The sequence below is a fragment of the Biomphalaria glabrata genome, chromosome 1, assembly GCF_947242115.1.
Source record: "Biomphalaria glabrata chromosome 1, xgBioGlab47.1, whole genome shotgun sequence".
Classification (NCBI taxonomy): Eukaryota; Metazoa; Mollusca; class Gastropoda; family Planorbidae; genus Biomphalaria; species Biomphalaria glabrata.
The window spans coordinates 49,822,376-49,842,936 of record NC_074711.1 but is presented as its reverse complement, the minus strand read 5'-3'; the positions used below and the strand labels follow the sequence as shown (position 1 = coordinate 49,842,936).

The window sequence follows — 20,561 nt, the reverse complement described above, 5'->3', positions numbered from 1 at the left end:
AAGTGGAGCTGGATAGAACACACCTTATGAAAACCATGTATCAATGTTGCAAGGCAGGTACTTGATTGGAATCCACAAGGAAGGAGGAAAGTGGGCAGGCCGAATCAAACCTGGAAAAAGTAGGTCATCAGCAAAGCTGAGGATACTGGAATGACGTGGGAGCAGAGATAAAGAAAGCTAATTAGAACAGAGTGTGGTTGCAGCCCTATGCTTTCCTGGGTGTTCACAGGAATAAGTAAGTAAATATTGGTAAGGGTTGATTATAATTTATTTTTATTATTTAGATACCCAATGATATTTAATAAAAAGTCTAGGTTTTGTTAACTCAAAAAATGTTTCTAAGTGAATGAAGCTGTGACTCTTTCACTTTCTCCACCAAAACATTTCTTCACTATTCCTCTCCAAAATTATTGTCTATGTTGTGACAGAATTATTTTCCTTAGACTTTGTAGAGTACTAGCATATTTTAATTCAAGTTGAATAACTTTTAGTTTTTTTTATCAGAAAATTTAAAAATTAAAGGAAAAAAATATCTTTCTATATAATACAAATTCATGTTTAAAGAACAAAATAAGTTTCATATCTTAATCTAGATTAGATTTTGGAAATATTTTATGATCTAAATTGGATATAATTTTTTATTCAAAATTAAAGCAATAACTTTAAACTATTCCTTGGTAAAAACGTTGAAAGAAAAAAAATCTGGTCGTTTAACAATGGAAAATACAGTTAAGGAAAAAAGAAAAACAGCCAAACAAATGGGATGGAAGCATATGAAAAAATGTTATAAATTGATATGAAGAAAATGTCATACTGACGACTAAAAATTCTTAGGATTGTATTTGGAGTAGAAAGCAAAGACCAAAGCAAAATGAGAATGTTAGTCAACTTGGATGTTAGATGAATGAAAATTAGTTGTCAGCAATCAAGCATTCTTTTTTTCTTTAACATACCTTAATTCTTTAGCAGCTTTCAAATGAAAAAGATGTTTTTGCTTTTGGGTTGTTAACAGAGGCAAAATATTAGAAAAATCTGGTAGCTTTTCTGATCAGAAAAAAAAAAGGTTTAATATTAAAATTAGATATTAGTGAATGAAAGAAACATAAATTAATCTTTGAAATTTAATACATAAGTGCTGTCTAAATTCAAGTTTATTTATCTGTATGAAAATTAAGTAAAAACCAGAAAAGATTTTACATTTAAATATATAAAGAAATAGAAAATTGTGTATTGGTCCTCTAACCATACCTTTCTGTAAGTGCTCTTTAAAGCAATTCAAAGCTACATTCCAAAGGTGCAGTGTAGAAACTAAGTTTAAACATCCTTCTTTGTAAATATTGTCAACTTCTAGCTGAAACAAAAAGGAAGTAAAAAATTATCTATATAGTTGAAAGTATCATTACACTAATAGCTACCAATAAGTCAAACTAATCACAGATACTAAAGTAGCTTCAAGTTTCAGTAAATTATTTCATTATAAATGATTTTTCGAAATTGTAAACAAAATAATAAGACATTTAAAACAGCAGCAACAAAGAGACAAATCAATTATGAATGAATAGCGCCAAGCCTAACAAGTAGAATACAAGGCACTTACTTGAGCAAACATTGCACTCGATTCTCTGAGCAAGATGTTTGGGACTCTGATTCCCAGAGCTGTAGCATCTAAACTGTACTTTGAAAAACTATTCTCAACAATAGATTGAATAATGCCTCTTTTATCTTTCAAATTGTCATTAAAGAAAGATATTTGCTTCCAATTATTTGTAACCTGACAACAAAGAATATATAGACAGATATACTGACTGAGCATTGGAATAAGCCCAATAAATAAGAGAAACAAGCATACAAACAAAGCAGGTTTTAATGATGTCAAAATAAATGTTTTCATGTCAATATGACATCATAAAGCTAATTTGGTCACTGGAGATACAAATATTTGTAACAAAAGAATAACAAAAAACAAAATATTTTTGACTACTTTTTGCAATCAATGTTTTATAGAGAAAGAAAAACATTAAAAAATTTGAGCATTTAGAGTATTTGATTATTTTACAAGTTTTTAAAAGATACATTTTCAGGACACATTTTAAATTGTTCAAATTTCAAATAAATTGAAAATAAAATATTTTATTTCAAGAAATACTGTACTAGATAATCACTATGCAAACATTGCAGTTGCAAAATCAGGTCTCTTCTCACATCTTGGGTTTAATGTGCTATAAGCTTTTTTTTTTTAAATTTTATTTATGAAAACCTACATACATTCAACAAGAGCGCTACACAATCCATTTTCTAGATAGGAAAATACAATTTTAAAACATCTGCTATAATTTCTATTTCTATGAAAATCTTAAATATATTTTATGCATCACAGCTCTATCTTTATTGTTTCCAAATTTGATCAGATACTACTGTCCAGATAGAATGTGAAATTAGATACTTTTTGTTTACCAAATTGTTTAGTTTTACAAGTGTTGATATTTTATATAAAATTGAAACTTCTTGAAAAAAAAAAACGTGATCATGTTTTCATACTTTAAAATACTTTCCATAGCCAGAATATAAAATGAAAATAAAAGTAACAATTCAAGTCAAAATATTTTTTAAATGTACATTTTAAGACCACCTTACCTCAGTCATTCGCTGCATTCTTTTCTCTTTGTAAGTGCTAGTATCATAAAATGTCTTGTCAACAATTTTCTTTGTTGGTGATTCACTGTGAACAGACAACAAACCCATAAACAGAACTAATACGTAAACATTGAAATATATTTTAGTTCACATAATGAAGAGAAAATTGTGATGCTATATTTACAAATGTCAAAGAGCATAGTTGATTAATTTTTTTGCTTAAACTTAAACTCAATTAGTTTAGACATTTTTTTTACCCATAATGTTTCTGCTCAATTTCTTGTAATTGTTTTTCCAGATTTTTTTTCTCAGATTCACTTTCTCTCAGAAGTTTTTTTACTTTTCTAGATTCTTGAATTAAATCACTAGAGAAGAAAAAGAAAAAAATATTTATAAGAAGTACATTTATAAACTCATTTGGATTTTAACAAAATATTTTATTTTAAACATAATTTGCTTGGGAAAAAGTCAAAGTAATGTAGTAATGGAATATAAATATTAATCATTCTTATTTACTTTTTCTTGTTAATAAGTCTATAATCAAACCTAATTTATATGTGTACTAGCCATATGTTACCCGCAGGTCTTAATTTGCATATCACTTTCCATATAGTCACTGAGAGTGCTTTGTAAACAATTAAACGAAATAATAATTTTATAAGTAAAGCGAATGCGAAATGCGTGAATGTAAATATAGTATGAATGGAGCTTAAATCCATTTTTTCAAATAAAAACATTTGCTTGTAGGCCTACATATATTTGATTAAAATTTGAAATGAATAGACTTAATTTTGTATGTTCATGTGTTGAAGTATAAAGTAGATCTATCATCTTTGAATTAGATCTAGATCTAGACTTATTATGGGTTTGGATAGAGTTCGTCTCTGCGCGTACTAGAAGGCTTTGCTCTGCACATGCGTGACCTTTTTTATTAGATTTACGCGACTCATGAATGGAACTATTAAAATGATTGTCAACACGGCTTCGCAGCTATAGCGAATAAATGTATGAAAAATGCTTTAGAAAATCAAATTTGAATGTTAATTTGATTAAAATATGAAATGAATGGACTATAAATAGTATGTTCATGTGTTTAAGTGTAAAACTATCTTTGCAAAGAGAAGTTCTATCATCTTAGAGTTGAATTAGAGTTTTAGACCTAGGAATAGAGAGATGTGTAACATTTCGGGTATTGTCTAATGAAAAAATGTACGTCAGGAATTCTAAATTCGCAGATATAAGGAACGAATTTATGTAAAAATGCATTTGAAACACAAATTTGAAGGTTAATTTTATTAAAGAATTAAATCAAGACTATATTTTGTATTTTCATGTGTCAAAGTAAAAAACTATCTGTGCAAAGTGTAGTTTTAACAATTAGATCTAGATCCTTTTGATTTATACATGGTAAACATGGCCTAGATCAATGAAATTATAATACTTTCATAGAGATGGCACCTTTTTTTTTTGAGGGTTCCTAAGTTTGTTTTAGGGCTATTATACATATGTCACGGTTCCAGTTAGTACCCAAGGAACATTTATGCCAAATTTTATCAAGATTGGTCAAACGGTTTTGATTTCTATTCATAACATACATACATACATACGCCTTACTTTCTACTTTATAGTATAGATAAATGTGTGTGTGTGACTACATGTGTGTGTACAAAGAAGTAATTTCATACATATTAAAGATACTTCTCTCATTGGAGATTTCTTCAGGTTACATTCAAAGAAAAAAATAAAATATGAAAAGGGAATGCTTATGCTATTCATGATGTATATGTAATTAGAATGAGAATTGTAATTACATCTTTACAAAATAACAAAACATTTAACAAAGTCCTGCATTTTAGTGGCCAAATAGCCCATTACCTATTTGTAGCCAAATAATCTGTGGTATTTTTGTCTTCCAAGTGTGAACTAACAAAGTTTTACATTTTTGGAAGGTTTAAATTTACTTCCAAAATATTTAGTTGATTCCTATTGTAAATTCATTTTCAGCTTATATAGGTATATAGTTTTATATACTTTTTTTTTTCTGGAGAACTTTCTCACACAGGTATTCAGTGGGTTTGTGTTTTTTTTAAGGGTCAAAGTTTAAGTAGCATATTTAACAATTTTATTTTTGTTTCAGTAATATTTTTTGAACATCTACTTTTCAATGTGTATGCCTGGTTGCCTGAATATAATAATTCATTCTCATCTAACAGAAATTCATTATTTTTATGTATACAGGAAACCAAAATGGCAGCTCCTGAAACTTTCTTTCTATAAAGATAAAAAAAAAATAAATTATTAAACACATTCTAGTTGGGGGAAAAAAAACTTGATTTAAACAAAATTATTACAGGTACTGTTCAGTGATAACAAAAATACCGGTATGTGACGTTTTGGCGCCGCCGTTTTGGCGACGGGACGTTTTGGCGCGAGATATCATTTGATGATAATTTAATAAGCGCGTAGCTTTTTTTTAATGAACCCTTGAATTCCAGCGACTTAGGCAAATAAACATGGTGTCTATGTATACATAACTTAAAGTCTTTTGAGAAACATGGTACATGTATTATATTTTTACTTATATTAGCAAGTGTTTGGTATGTATAGCTGGAGACACCATACAGTCATTAAATAAACCAATGTTAATGTAAACAAAATTTTTTATCAATTTTTAGTCTATCATCGTTTCATTTTGTTTTTTATTTTAAAGTAATATCTTAAAAAACTTTTTTGAAAATAAAAGTGTGCCTATTAATAAACACACATACACAAGCCAAAATGTTTATTAAAGAAGATGATGTGAAAAACAAACACACATTTAATAGTACGTGAAAAATCTGTCTTAACACAAACACTCATGCAAAACATAGATATGAATAATTCTTTTAAAAGAAATAATACAATAAACGTACATAATGTATCTCGCGCCAAAACGACCTTCGCGCCAAAACGGCGGGGCCAAAACGGCGGCGCCAAAACGTCCTGCTTCGCAAAAATACTGAGCAATAAACACTATTTATTATTTATCATATATTCTGCAATATAAGTTGTTTTTAAAATAGCTTACTTAATTCTAGACAGGAAAAAAAAGAATTTTAACTGGTTCATGGTATAATTAAAAGAGCAAGGAAATACCTGACATAATGTTTCCAATGCCTAATAGCTGCTATTAATAAATGTACTTGATCAAAGAATTCTTCACATTCCATAGAACTATAATCATTTAGGGCAGTCATGGATAGTTTAGTTAGCACAAAAGAATTAGTACTAGGATAAACAACTTGATTCACCCAGCCTGCAACATGAAAAGATGATTCTGAATAAATATTACAAATGAAAATTAATTTCTAGTGTTTTGTGTGTGTGTGGATCAACCCTAGGATTCAGCTGTACAACTAGAGTGGCAGGATAACAAAAATTCTCTCATTATAAATGTATTAATATAACATAAAAACTAATCAAATAAATGAAATACACAATACAATTTCAAAGACGATTTTAATGCTTAAATTATTTTTCTTTTTCAAAAAAAAACAAAAAAAACAAATCATTTCATAAGGTACCATTCCTTGATGTCTCAACCATTTCACAATGTATAGTTAGTTTTACCAAAGTAAAATACAAAGACATCATTTATATCACTTATACTAATGAAAAATATGTAATGTTCATCAACAAACAATCCCCAGATGAAGCACAAACTGAGGCCTCAGTATAAACAAAAGTTGTTAAAATTGAAAAGACAGCAACTTGCACATACATTAGTCAACAAACTAACTTATATAAAAGAACATATAATCCCAAACTATAATGAAAACTTTCCCATAAACTGTACAAAACTCTAGAGATCTATCTTTTCAGAAGTTACGCTATAAAACTGTCTTCAGACTAGTAGACTGAGCCTTTAATGTGTTTTCTAATATCCTTAAAATCACGACAGTAGATGATGACATGCTTCAGAAGTACTACTCCTTTCACATACTGATGGATCCAGGGGCAATAGCTGAATATAATGATCAACAGTTCAGATTGTGATAGTACCATGGTTTCACTATATTTTATGCTACAAATTGTTGTACATTTTAATAGTTTTACCTTGTTCAGTTTTCATAACCTGCATTAATACATAAGTAGAAAAACTGTAAACAAATTGAATAAATTTGCGACCTCCAGGAGTTAAAAAGAGTGAAGTATTTATCCTTGGTAAATTTGCAACAGATTCTTCCTAAAAAAAAAAAAAAAAAGCAAATTAATTATTTAAAAAAAAAAACAAAGCTTATTTTATGTGTATCAATCAGTTTGAATCAGTCATGTAATTAAATGTGTAATAGATCTAGACTAACAATAATAAATCAGAGCGATTAGAAATATTTTTACCTATTGTTTTTGTTTAGCGCAATTTCTTGCTTTTAACTTTCTCAATACGCTATGATCCTATCACTTGTCTGGGCCAGTTGAAAAGGGGTGGGGGAGAAGGAACAGGGTTTCTGGGTGATCGTTTTTAAATGTATTTATAAAAAAAAAGTGAACAACCTGATTTCGAACTCATGCACTAAAGCCTTCACAGGCTTCTCAAGCCATCATTGTAACCACTCTGCTAACGAAGAGCGCATGAACATGGAAGATTGTATAGTTATCTATTGTTTCTATTTTTCATGCTTGTGTTCACTAAGAATCAGACAACAACCTATAATGGGAACTAATTTAGCTTATACCACCACTTCAGTCAAGTACAACATCTTTCCCTTGTTCGAGATACTAAACAAAATAAATAATTACTAATAGTTAATTAACTATTTGTTTATATTTTTTTTTATTGATTCTTGTGTTGTCAGGTAAAAAAAAAAAATTGTTCAAAATTTCAGCTTGATCCGAGTTTGGGTGTGGGAGAAATAACAAACTTTTTACCAGACAGACAGAGTGAGTTGATATAAGCTTTGTAAAAAGATAATAGAATTTAATGTTCAAAAGAAAAGAGATTTCTTTGCTAAATGCCATTTAAAAATGTGTCCAAAACACATAATTGTTGCTAAGAAAGTCTGATTTAAAGTAACAACTAACATTCCAAACCTGCAAGAAAATTAAGTAGCAAATTACAGAGATATCACACAGTAAAAGCTGTAATTTTTTTTTTAAAGTTTTGATTTGAAATTTATTTAGCAGAGTATTAAAAGTTTTTTAATTTATTAAAATGTAGTTAAAAAACAACAAAAAGCCAACCTGAATCTGTGTAAGCCAATTGTTGCAAACTTTTCTAAACTGATGTTCTGAGTTTTTGTCTACTAAAGGCCAACAATCTCTGTTCAAATAATTAGATCATTACTTAAAGTTAGCTAATGAAAGAATCATTTTTACAGCCATATAATCATGTTTTCACATGGAATGTGTAAATTCAAGATCATGTTTGAGGTAAACATTTTAAATTTAATCCTGTTTAACAAGTAATATGGCAATAATATAAAAGACTCCCGTGGGGGTGCCTAAGGGGGTGCACTGCGCGGAGTTGTAAAAAAGCTCCCACAACCTTGTCAAAATCAAAATTCCTCAAGGGGCCGTTACATAAATGGCGTGTCCCGCACAGTTAGCCTGGTATAGAAAAGGAAAATGGGGGGTCTTAGTGTAAGCTGCCTTTTGCCGTGAGTCTGACCCACCTGCCAGACAGAACAGTGTATACTGTTCTCATTCAGGCCGGTGAGAGGGAGCTCTTGTTCACTTTTGCTGGCCTAGAGTTCCAAGAGCCAAAGGCTCAACTCTACCTGACAGTTTCAAGAAGAAGAAGAATAAGAACAGTACTCCATCTTTTCTGTCCAAACTTTGTTCCTCTTTCATCAAGCATTGGAACCATAAACATTCAAACTATGCTGCCCACTGTATTCAATGAAATAAAAGCTAGTGTTAAAGTCATGTTAAATCATTCATGACTCACAGCTACACTTCAATCATCTTCCCAATTTTAAGCATAAATAAATGAATAAACCAACCTGAATTGTTCCTTGGCTAATGATGGATTAAGTCTATGAAAAAGGAAATGGAGGATAGCTTCAGAACCTGCTTTGTTTGGTAGTGTGAACATATCTCTAAAGAAATAAAAGACAGATATATTTTATTATATATATACACATACATACATGTACAGTTGTTGTTTTTAAATATAGGAACCAGTGATGGATTGCCTAACTTTTAACTACCAATAAATTAATAATAAAGGTTAAAATACAAGAAAAGTAATAATTTTTTCCCCACTTTGATAAAGGTGCAGATACCGGTGCATACCGTCACAAAAAAAGCATATATATTGTTATAAACCTGGTGGTGGCACAAATGGGGGTAGTGGTGTGAGTGTAGTCAGCCGATGAAAATCGCCCCAGGCCAATGCTAGACAAGCGGTCAACCATGACGAGTTACGATGGTCACAAGAGACGAGTGTCAACATGACGATTTGGGAAGGATCGTCATCGCGAACAGAGCTCATGAGTGTCACAAGGGATGTAGTCATGTGACGAAACTAGAAACGTCGAGCAATGTTCCGTCCAGTTCAAGAAGGCCAGCAGGGACCCTATATAAAGAGCGGAGGTGTCGCAGTCAAGATGGTTCAGAGCCTGGTTCACTACAGTCCCGTCGACTACAGCACAGTTCAGTGTTGTTCAGCAGTGTGGTTCTGTACATAGCATTACGACGGATCAGTGCGGAGTACAGTTGAGACGAACAGCGTCTTGATCTTGGTATGTGATCAAATCCGACACAACGAGCCCTGTGTGTGAAGTCAGTCCTGAACTGTTGAACCCAGTGCAACCCCATAACAAGACGGAGAGGTCAGTGCAAAAGTTGATACGGTGGTACGGTTGATACGGAGAGATATTTGTACAGCCTGTGTTACGTGTTGCCAATTGTTCAGTATTGGCTGTAATTTATTGGACATTAAACTGTTACGTTACTTTGGAGCCCTGAGTTGTTAAGTTCTATAAATTGGTGGTGTAAGGTGCAGATTGCAGAGAGCCTGGATAGTGAGATTCGTAACAATATATATATATTGTTGTGGGCTAATCTAATCTGACTTCGACTATGTATCAATTATTACTTAACATTAGCCACAGAACATTACAAGTTGAATATAGTTGATAACAACATTTAGTTCTATAAAATGATACTTTATTAACCACTGGGAAATCCGTACAGTCTTCCTAAAATGTCGCTATATCTAATTACTATTCAACTGCTATTCAAAACACAACCTACTTCTAACATAACGCCATGTTGGTCTTCTTCTTCTACTACGTCATTAGTCTGTCTTACTACTCATTACTTTTACCCTAAAACTATACACAATATATTTATCTAACAAAACTAACCTACTCTCTAAACTAGTACATTACAATATATATATATATATATATATTCTTTTTTTTTTTAAATATGGAGCTACATCTTTTATATTTAAATATTGTGGAATATGTAGCCAAAAGGCTACCTCTAAAGGGTGCAGAATTGTGTTTGCTGAATGCCTAAAGTCAGCACTGAAAACCTCCCAGATTCCCCCCTCCCTTCAAACTGGTCCACAAATGAGATTAGGCCATAGTACTCTCTATAAAATGTAATTTAAAAAAAATGATAATGAAAACTTTCCTGCACAAAACTATAGAGATCTATCTTTTCAGAAGTTACACTAGTTTAGGCTAGTGTTGTGTAGTTATGCTATTGTTGTGTGTTGTGAACTGATCTGTTCTTGTGTGTCAAATTGTCTTGGTGTCCAGGTCAGCTTGTGTGTGTGTGTACTGTGTTATCGTGAACTGTTTTGTCATTCTTGTTCAATAAAGCCTAGGATCAAGACATGTCTTCTAGTTGCATTTCATTAGATTACTACAGCTAGTAGACAGAGCCTTGAAATATTAATGTGTTTTCTAATATCCTTAAAATCCTAACAGTAGATGATGACACATTTCAGAAGTACATCTCCTTCCACATACTGACGGATCCAGGGGAAATACCTTCCCTCCACCAACCCTGTATATATATATATATATATATATATATATATATATATATATATATATATATATATATATATATGATATATATCATCATCTCTACCTGTGGTCCTTTTTGGGGCATAGGCCACCAACCAGCTTCCTCCAGGCAACTCGGTTCTGGGAGAGTCTCTCCAACTGTCCTGTCTTGCCCATCTGCTTCCAAATCGCGGTGCCATGTATTCCTGACCATCCCCTCTTCCTCTTTCCATGGGGGGTTCCAGGTTAGGGCTTGCCTTGTTATGTTGATGCAGGCTTGCGAAGGGTGTGACCTATCCATCTCTAACGTCTCTGAAGGATATCTACTTCAATGGGCTGCTGCTTTGTTCTTTGCCACAGTTCCTCATTTAAGATCTTATCTGGCCAGCGGATCCTCAGGCAGGTATTTTTTCCACGGTGGTGATTTTGGTTCTCCAGGTCTCTGCTCCATAAAGTAGTATTGGCTTAACAATGGTGTGAAAGAGCTTGATCTTGGTGTGGTGCTTATTTCCCTAGATCCCCAGGTGTTCTTCAGCTGATATTGGTTGACCTCCTTCATTCATAGAGCAACTATGGCTCATCTCGTACACTTTTTCATGTGGCTGTGGAGCCCTATTTTGGAGAGACACTCCTGTCCACAAATATCACAGGTTAAGGTGGCTTTCACTTTGGTGGTAGAGGAGCTGTTCTTTTTTCGCATGGTACGCTTTTCTTTCAGAGCTGAGGCCCTTGTTTTTTCGCTGTCCATAGTTTTCTTGGTCACTGTCTCTCTCCACCTAGAGCGGTCTAGAGCTATGGTCAGTATCAATGTTCACTGATTTGAGGTCCCGTTTTTATTACATCCATGTAACAGAGGAGGGGGTGACCAGTTTCTCTTGAGCCAGTTGCGAGTTGTCTGTAGAGAATGACTTTTGGGATGCGATATATATTGTGTACATTTTCAATCTTATGTCTGTTTGGGAAGGTGTCTCTAAAATGAGTTTCAGATATCTGCATTCTTAAGCAGATCAGTTTCCATTTCCCTCATTTAGGCTGCTTAGGCTTCATTTAGTTGCTCTTTTTGTTTCACTGCTACTTATATCTTGTTAGAGAGAAGCATGTGCAAAAATATTGTCCCTTGTGCATCTTCAGTGAGCTAGTTTTAGGTTTAGATCAGGTGTGAGTAAATGTGAGGCGCCCATGTTGGCTGAGACTTCATGAATAATCCTTACTAGCTGACCTGGGCGGGAAGAAGTTAGAGTCAGCGCGTGCATGCGTGTTGTCCGGCATGGTTGGGCAACGTAGATATTTTTTTCTGAGCTGCACTCTCTGTCGCCGCGAAAGTTACGTGGGGTAACTTTAGTCTGACTGGCAGAAATAAAAGAGTTATCTTTGCATGTCTATTTCATCAAGGGTTAGTGTCACAGTCTCGCTTGACATTAATTGTTATTCGTTCCCCTTGGGTCAAGAAGGTGAAAAGCACGAGAAACCCCTGACATAGGAAGAGGAATAAGAATGACTAAATTCACTTTTGGTCGGTAGCAGTCATTTATGGGATTGGAGACAGTACACATTTTTTTAGTAGTTGCTTTCTGTACTTAGAGCTGGATACATATTATTGAAGTTTATTGTTACCCGCTGTGATTGGACGTAATTAAGTAGTGAAATTGTATTCTAGAGGACTTATGATATTTTGTGCCCGCTGGGATGGGGATGTAAATATATTTCAATAAATTGGATTATTGTTATGTAAGTACTATGAGGGTGCAGTATATATAACAAACTTCATATTTGTCTGCTAAAGTTGGATTCAAATCAATTTGTACTATTCATGTTTGTTAAGTGTTAAGTATAACCCCAGGACGCACAAACCCAGCACTCCACAGCATTACACATTCAGTGTGTTACACAGAGAGTCGGCGTGTGTGCTTTGTGTCCCGCATGGTTGTAGAGAATTATATATACAGATGAGGTGTGACTAATTATTTTGAAAACTACTGTATTTACAGTAGAATCTTGTATTGAGATCCATGTAAATAATGTACCAATGGCACTGATGTCTGCTTGTAGTGAAATTGTTGATACCTTGTTGATGTGTTATGTCATGACTTTGTGCTCAAAACATCTTTTTTATATTTGTCATTTGAATTCTTTTGCTTCTGTATGCTGTCAGGCCCAAACAATAGCCTTATCATTATAAATCTGTTCAAGAAAAAATCTGACATTTGATGTATGGCTTATGTTAGATTTATTTTTGGTGGAATTAATTACATTTTATTACTGTTTCCCAGTCTGCCACTCTCAATAGTGTATTATTTTAAAAATCCTTAAAAGAATCTAGGCATTTTAAAAAAGTGAAAGAAATACAATGTATTCATTTAGATATTAAAAATATTACATTTATAAACATTACTTTGTTTTAAGTGGATAGCTTTTTAAATAAAAAAAAATATTTAAGAATAAGAGATAATTATATGCTTCAATCATCAAACTGTGTTTTCTTTTTCAAATTAAATTATCTTAAAGGAAAGCAAAATTTTCTGAAATAATGAATTATGTAATATTGAAGGGGACATGGTGGGATTTTGAATTTTGGGATTTTTAGGGACGCCCTAAGTCCACCCAACTCTAATGGCTACCTGACTTTAGTTGGGGAGTGTAAAGATGGTTGGTCACATGACACCCTGCTCATTAACCAAAGAAACAGTATTATTGAAGATAATTAAATAAGAAATTTCTCTCTTTTTCTTTTTAAAAGAAATAATTAATGTAAATCTGCCATCCAGATTCACATAGAGTTTAATCATTCCTGAAGTTAAAAACCATGTAAAAAAAAATACTTACTCTTTGAATGGAATCTTGTATTTAGCTTCCATATCAATAATGTCTAATCCAAGTAAATGTAAATTAGTAAAAAAAAGACTGTTCATTGTAGTGATTTCCATTTTATCCAAGTCTGTAAATAAAATCGATATATAAATAAAAGTGAAACCACATTCAACCAAACTGATTCTTGAATATATGCAGAAATAGCATTACTAACCAACTATGCCTGTTGATGCGTTCTTAGGCTTGATGTTGTTTATTATGGCATCCTCTCTTTTTATTTTTGAGCCTCCAATAATAAGACCATATTTTAACAATCCCCTAACATAATTTTTAGCCAGTGAATTATTGTATCAGTTACAATGAAATGAAACTTCCTGCTCTCATCCTCTTTCTTTCTGTCTCTCCTTCTTTCTCTGGAACCCTATTTTGTTATATTTTAACACCCTGCATACCGTTAATTTTTCTACCAAAGACGTTTCATTTGGAATGACCCACTTTATACCACCCCCACCCCTTGAAACACACATGCTTTTGGCTCAAGAATTCTAATATCACTTTACGCTCCCCCCCCCCCTCCATCCAACAAAAAAGTTTGTCCTACATAACAATCTTCTTCAGCTTCTCAATTCAATATTTAATAAAGCCTATGTTGCTTTTCGACTGCCCTCCCAAACGCTTTCCACTTTTCTGCCCTTTTTTTATTACAATGACAGCTCCTAGTTCCTCCAAATGATTGACCCCTCATTACACTTTTCTAGATCTAGATCTGGCACTTTTGCCAGGTTTTACCTTTTTCTTTTCTTTTTGCATCCTGTAATAATAAGACAAGCAAAGCACTTTATAAGCCATCATTCACAGACATAGAGGGGAAAAATGCACTTTCTGAAGGCCCCAATGGAATGCCCCACTTCATTTATTTTGGCATTGTGCCCTCTAAATAGGATGGTTATCTGGTGGTGCGGTATGTGCACTGAACAGTTGTTCAGTTGTCTTTATCCATAGTTCATACCCTGCCCACTGCCATCCCCTGCTGTCCTGCACAAGGTTTGGACTAGGAAGTAAATTATCTTCAACTCTGAAGAAGCATCCGTAACATGTAAAATGTTTTACAAACATTTTTACAAACAAAATGAAATATCATTTTGTCTTATAAAAATTTTTATTCGCTTGATTGACCCCTTTTGAAAGTAGAGAAACGACAGTGTACAGCATCATTCCTTGCAGTCTCTCTCAAAAAAAAAAAAAAAAAAAAAAATCTATCTTTTTGATACTATTATGCAAAGTTTCGATTTTTTATTTAGACCCTTGTCTAAAAAAAAAAGGGAAAAAGACATTTAAAGAGAAATTAGAATAAGTCGACTTAAGAAAAAAGAAAGAAAATATGCTTTAACAATAAATGAAGTCATTTTTTTATAGTTTTTTTTTCTATTTATACTTTATCATATAGACTGTGGCCTTTTTGGGAAATACAGAAAATAAAAGACAAAAATTTAATAGAAAGCTTGTGATTTTTTTTTAATTGCAGTAGTTAAGTAAATACAATCACCAAAGAAAAAGAACACAAAAATATGATTGTCAAAAATTTACAAAAGACAGACTTGTGGGAGAAACTTAAAGAACTGAACTCCAAAGACAACTAACAAATTGACATTGGAAAAGGGATTTTCAACTTTGGGCGCCTCTGAGTCAATCCATCTCTAATGGGTAGCTGACATTATTTGGGGAAAAGTAAAGGCGGTTGGTCGTTGTGCTGGCCACATGACACCCTCATTAATCGTAGGTCACAGAAACAGATGACTTGTCATCTGCCCTATAGAACACAACCACAAGGTCTGAAGGGGGAACTTTAATGCTTGAATAGTTTTGTTGGTTGTAAACTGCTCAAATCTGTCAAAAAATTAATCTTTGATTTTTGTTTCTAACTGTGCTGAAGTAATTCGTGTCAGAAGTTGCACTGATTTTATCGCGATACTGCTTTAGACATTCAAAATTAAGTAACTTACAGCTCTTATATCTTCTACAAACAGAATTAATTTTTCTTCAAAACAAACCAATTCTTCTACCAAAACAATTGCTGGGTTTCCCTTTCCTTGCAGTTTTAGATTCAGCTCATTTAATTTCTCTGTTATATATATGCACGAGTCCTCTTCGTAGATTTCTCCTCGGCTTTCAATACCATACAGCCACATCTAATGATAAACAAACTGAGTAACTTAAATGTAAGCCCTTACTTACAAGCATGGGTTCTAAACTTTTTAAACCAACGCCCCCAGTATGTTAAAGTCAACAACACCAAATCGTCAACTCGAGTACTATGTACGGGTGCTCCACAAAGTTGTGCACTTTTTCATGTACTGTACACTCTTTACACTAATGACATAAGAGGCATCTATGACTCAGTTAAACTCATTAAATTCGCTGATGATACTGCCATAGTCGGTCTTATTTCAGGAGACGAAACTCAGTATCGAAGCTCGATAGAAGAGTTTACAAACTGGTGCAATAACAACTTTCTAGTCACAAAAACTAAAGAACTTATAATAGATTTTAGAAAGAAAAAACAAACTATACGTGAACTGCAAATAAACACTACATCTATAGAACAAGTAAATGCATATAAATATCTAGGTGTTATCATCAACAACAAGCTTTCATGGGAAGACCACCTTGGAACTCTGACAAAGAAAACAGCCCAGCGACTCTTTTTTTCTATACAAACTCAATAGCTTTAAACTAAACAAGAAGATCCTTGAGACTTTTTACGGCACAACCATACAAAATCTGCTAACATACGGAATAACTTGTTGGCAAGGCAACGCCTCATATAAACTGTTGCGACGTCTAGAAAACATCATAAAAAAAGCATAAAAATTACACTCACAACATTACCACATTTAAAGGAACTTTAAAAAGTGCCTAAGAAAAATCGAAAAAATCTTGGAAGGCAACGGCCACCCGCTCCATCAGAACTACGTCAGGCCGTCGCGAAGTGGGCGTCAATCTATCAATCAAAACAAGAATGGAGCGGTACAAAAACTCGTTCGTACCTCACTCGGTCAGACTCTATCACCGCCACTCATTGATCAGGGAACATGAAATGCACCAAGATACCTGTGTGTAGTCGCTGAATGAACTCTTTATGTTGTGTCTGTTGTATTTATGTTTATTTTTCTGTTGTATTGTCTTTATATGAGAAAAGAGTCCTTGTAATCACAACAAATTTCCGTAAGGATCAATAAAGCAGTCTTAGTCTTACAGGTGATACAGGACAGTTTATAATTCACTGCATATTTTAGGTCTTGATTTTTTTGCTTTTGTATTTTAAGCATCTGGGCTCCCTATTTGTTTTACCTCCAATTACGTTACAAGGCAGGCCCTACTTGTAGACAGTAGACTCCACTCAGGACTGCTGGCTAGCAGAAAGGGGATTACGTCATCACTAGATCTGTGTAGTGTCGTAGTCAATGAATTTTTATGGGGCCGGCAACCTGTGGCTCGCGAGCCACATGCGGACCTTATCACTTGATATAGATGAGTCTTACGACATATAAAAGACAGCACAAGTTGGCCTTTTTGTCAGGTATATGTCTTCCCAAGTTCCAAAAGAACTTTTAGGATTGCTAGGTCCGCTCTCGTGACAAACCAGAGGAAAAGATAAAGCTAATGTTGTGTGAAAATACATTGAAGACAATAAAATTGATATAAATAAATTCTTTCAATAGCAACTGATGGACCCAGAAGTATGACAGGGGCAATTACGATTCTTTGGCGCAAAATTAAACCATGAAATTTTCACTGCATAATATACCAAGAAGTGCTTTGTGTCCAAACATTTCCGGACGGAATAGTTAAGGTCATGGATTTGTTAATAGCATCTTGTTAAAAGCACTCTACCATCGTCAGTTTAAAGAATTCAAAAGAAATGTTCGGAAGAAAAAAATCTTGTGGCTCTTTAGAAAAGTTGAAATTTTGTAAATTGTAACTTTTGACTCTTCTGACTCTAAAGGTTGCCAACCCATGATCTAGACTATATAATATAGTAATAGATGACTCAGATGAGCCTAGAGTGACTCTAGAGTCTAGACAGTAGAGTCTAGATCAGCAGTTCTCAACCTTTTTAGATCGCGACCACTAATACAATTTTTTACTAGGAGGCGACCCCCAACCGTAATTTTTTTTTTTGTCATAGGTCTCCAGGTAAATGTGATTTAGCTAATGATATGGTTATCAAACTGTATATAACTAATATGATGTTAATTGAATTGTTACAAAGGTATCCTATTTATTTAGTGTAAAATAAATTTGTGCTTTAATGTTTTAAAAAGCAGATTTTATGATTTTTATTTATCTTCTTTTCATTGCATGTTTATAATATTGACACATTTTACAATTTAAAAAGTATTACTAATCATAAAAAACGTTGAGACAGTATTTTCAAACACGCCAAAGTTAGTGCGAAAGTTGAGCTTGTTTTTATTTCACGTAATTAAACTTTTATTCAATTCAAGTTAATTTCTGTATATAGGCTTGATAACCAACAGGCAGAATAAAAAACTTTGTTTCACAAAGATACAGTGTTGGAAATGAAGGAGGAAGTCTAGAAAAAATCTCATCTAGAACAGAATTACTGAACAATTGATCCGAAATTGTGTAACTAACATTGAAGAGTAATATTTAGATGTATTGCTATTGACGTTGCTAATATATGTCGATGAATCATACAATGAGTTACAATGTATTCTTATGGTTATTCATTCTGTACCAAACATTGACACCCAGACCTACATCAAAGAATACTTAGAACACCATCTGTGCAGACACCACAAAACTCGCCATTATGTATACATCATAAGTATAACACAAATAGTAATCAATCTAAAATCTACAACGCTTGTGGGTTCATCAAGCTGGATGCTAAATATTGTAAAAGAAGCAGACATCATTTCCTAAACATCAGAAGACTTGTCAACTTATCTCCTGTGAATAGTGTCATTAGGTATGGAAATTAAGCATTAATTAGGCCATTGTCTAAAGTAATCGATAACACAATTTTAAAACTTCTCGCATTTCATTCAAAAGTGTAATAAATTTCCAAGTGCAACCTATGTAAAAAAAAAGTCAAAAACGCAATCTCACATTTATTTATTTAATTTTTTTAACGGAATTTTTTTTTTCTTTTTGTTTATAATGTGTTGTAACAAGCATATTTGTACCATAGTGGATATAGATTTAAATTACTCAAATTATGTGTACATTATATAATTATTACCAAGCAAATTATGAAACGATCGTCAAGCTTCAATGAAAAAAAAAAAAAAAATTTGTGGTGACAAATATAAACACTTTGATAAAAAAAAATTTCGTTTGTACATCATTAAAATACTTTAAAAGAAATTTCTAATGGTGTATAAATTATGACTGTATGTTTGACAGTAAGAAAGTTATGATTTTTTTGTGCCGTTTTGACCTAACATTGGTTGACATGGAAAAAGTGATGAGAGCTTGACGCTGGCTCAGCCGGCGAGACACACCCCCAAGGTCAAAAGTTAAAAAGTTGGAATTGAGTTTCGTAGACGATAGATCTAATTATTAAATAAGAAATTTAATAGTAGATCTAGTATTCGTAGTAAATTTCTAGCTCACAAATCTGATTCATTTATATTTATGAACTTCAGTTTTTTTTAAATGTCTCAGTAGTATCATTAATTGAATTCTTTGGCCTGGAAATCCAATGTATTGTTGGTACTGCACCTGGTATTAACTTCAATTATTTTCAAATCCCATTTCCACAGCAATGAAAATGAAGTTGCTGAAACAGCTTCTCTCAAAATGGTTTGAGCATAAACAGGAATTGGCTAATGCCTTTGTAAAATATTTGCTCTTCAGGTGAATAAATTTTTCCCATTTTCCCTTTAAAACTTCATTCAAGTTCATCTCTTGGAAACAAATGAAAAGAGACACTAATTTCTGTATCAGCATACTTGCTGATTTTATCTTTGTGATTGGAACTACTGCAACAAGCTGAAAAACAATATTTAATTTTCTTCAAGTAGAAATAGAGGTTTAGATCTAGGATATTATTTATAAACAATGACCGATTATAAATCAACATGGAGACTAGATCTAGCTGTGAAGCGTAACAATAAATGCGATCCGATAGGTCTAGATCTAGACTAGAGAGTTTATCGGTTATATAGGTCTAGATCTAAATTTAGCCAGCACCCTTGTGACGTCACATTTTTAAAAACTAAAAACATCTCGCAGAACCCCGTTTTTTTTGGGGCGTGGAGAATTTTCTGTCTAATTTATTAAATATAAAATTTTCCGAGCATTTAAATAAAAAATGATATAATGTTTACTATTACAACTTTTTACTCAGAATTTAAATATGTCAATAAAAACTAAAATTTGAAAAACTATCGGAGTTTCCCTTTAAGTTTAGACTCAAGAAATAAATCTAGGCCAAAAACAAACTTCCCGACCTTTGGTAGCCTAACTGAAATTTGGTCGACCATCTAGATAATATAGACTAACATCAGTCATAATAAACTAGTCTAGGGCAGTCTAGGCCTAGAATGGCTAGATCTATTACTAAATTTGATTTAAGTCCACACACTAGTAAATTCTAGTAGGCCTAATGGAAGCCTCTATGCCAAACTAGATCTAGCCGCCTAGCGTTTTACCTGTTATGGAGTTATGGCGCCTGAATGACAAATGACATCAGATTAAAAATTATTATTTTTCAAATTCCAGACTTTTTCCAGACATTTTTCAAATTGCCTCGAAAAGTAGCAATTTTCCACACATTTTCAAGTCTCAAAGTCTGAATTTTGAAACTCCAGACTTTTTCCAGACCGCGTACGAACCCTGCTTACTATCTTTATCTAGAAATCTAGCTCTACTCATCCAGATTCTAGTTTAGAGACTTGTCTAGTGTCTAGAATCTAATCTAAATACTAACTAAAATAATAAAAATACAAGTAATTTAGTAAAACTTTAAAACTGTAAAACTAAAAACAGTAAATTGAGTAAAAGTAAAAAAGTCTTATTAACTTAACTCTTATTTAATACTAAGCTAAGTTAATTAGACGACTTATCTAATCTTAGATATACTAT

General features: G+C 32.8%; 1 protein-coding gene across 4 annotated transcripts in view; it reads right to left on the bottom strand.

Moving 5' to 3' along the window:
* Nucleotides 1–20,561, bottom strand: part of LOC106071106 (HAUS augmin-like complex subunit 6) — a 37,534-nt gene that overhangs the window by 12,823 nt on the left and 4,150 nt on the right. For 2 of the 4 annotated variants that reach the window (XR_008779778.1, XM_056041249.1), the window contains exons 2-11: nt 13,461–13,572; nt 8,616–8,711; nt 7,855–7,933; nt 6,730–6,859; nt 5,770–5,929; nt 2,892–2,999; nt 2,635–2,719; nt 1,598–1,771; nt 1,249–1,351; nt 954–1,044 (exon numbers count right to left, since the gene is read on the bottom strand). Coding sequence is in view for 3 of the 4 variants with exons in the window: in XM_056041249.1 (XP_055897224.1) it covers nt 954–1,044; nt 1,249–1,351; nt 1,598–1,771; nt 2,635–2,719; nt 2,892–2,999; nt 5,770–5,929; nt 6,730–6,859; nt 7,855–7,933; nt 8,616–8,711; nt 13,461–13,561 (1,127 nt within the window). In the remaining variant the exon portion in view is untranslated. Of the gene's footprint in view, nt 1–953; nt 1,045–1,248; nt 1,352–1,597; nt 1,772–2,634; nt 2,720–2,891; nt 3,000–5,769; nt 5,930–6,729; nt 6,860–7,854; nt 7,934–8,615; nt 8,712–13,460; nt 13,573–13,659; nt 14,399–20,128; nt 20,347–20,561 lie in introns of those variants that run through there. The other 2 variants (XM_056041258.1, XM_013231141.2) reach the window with 2 other exon arrangements.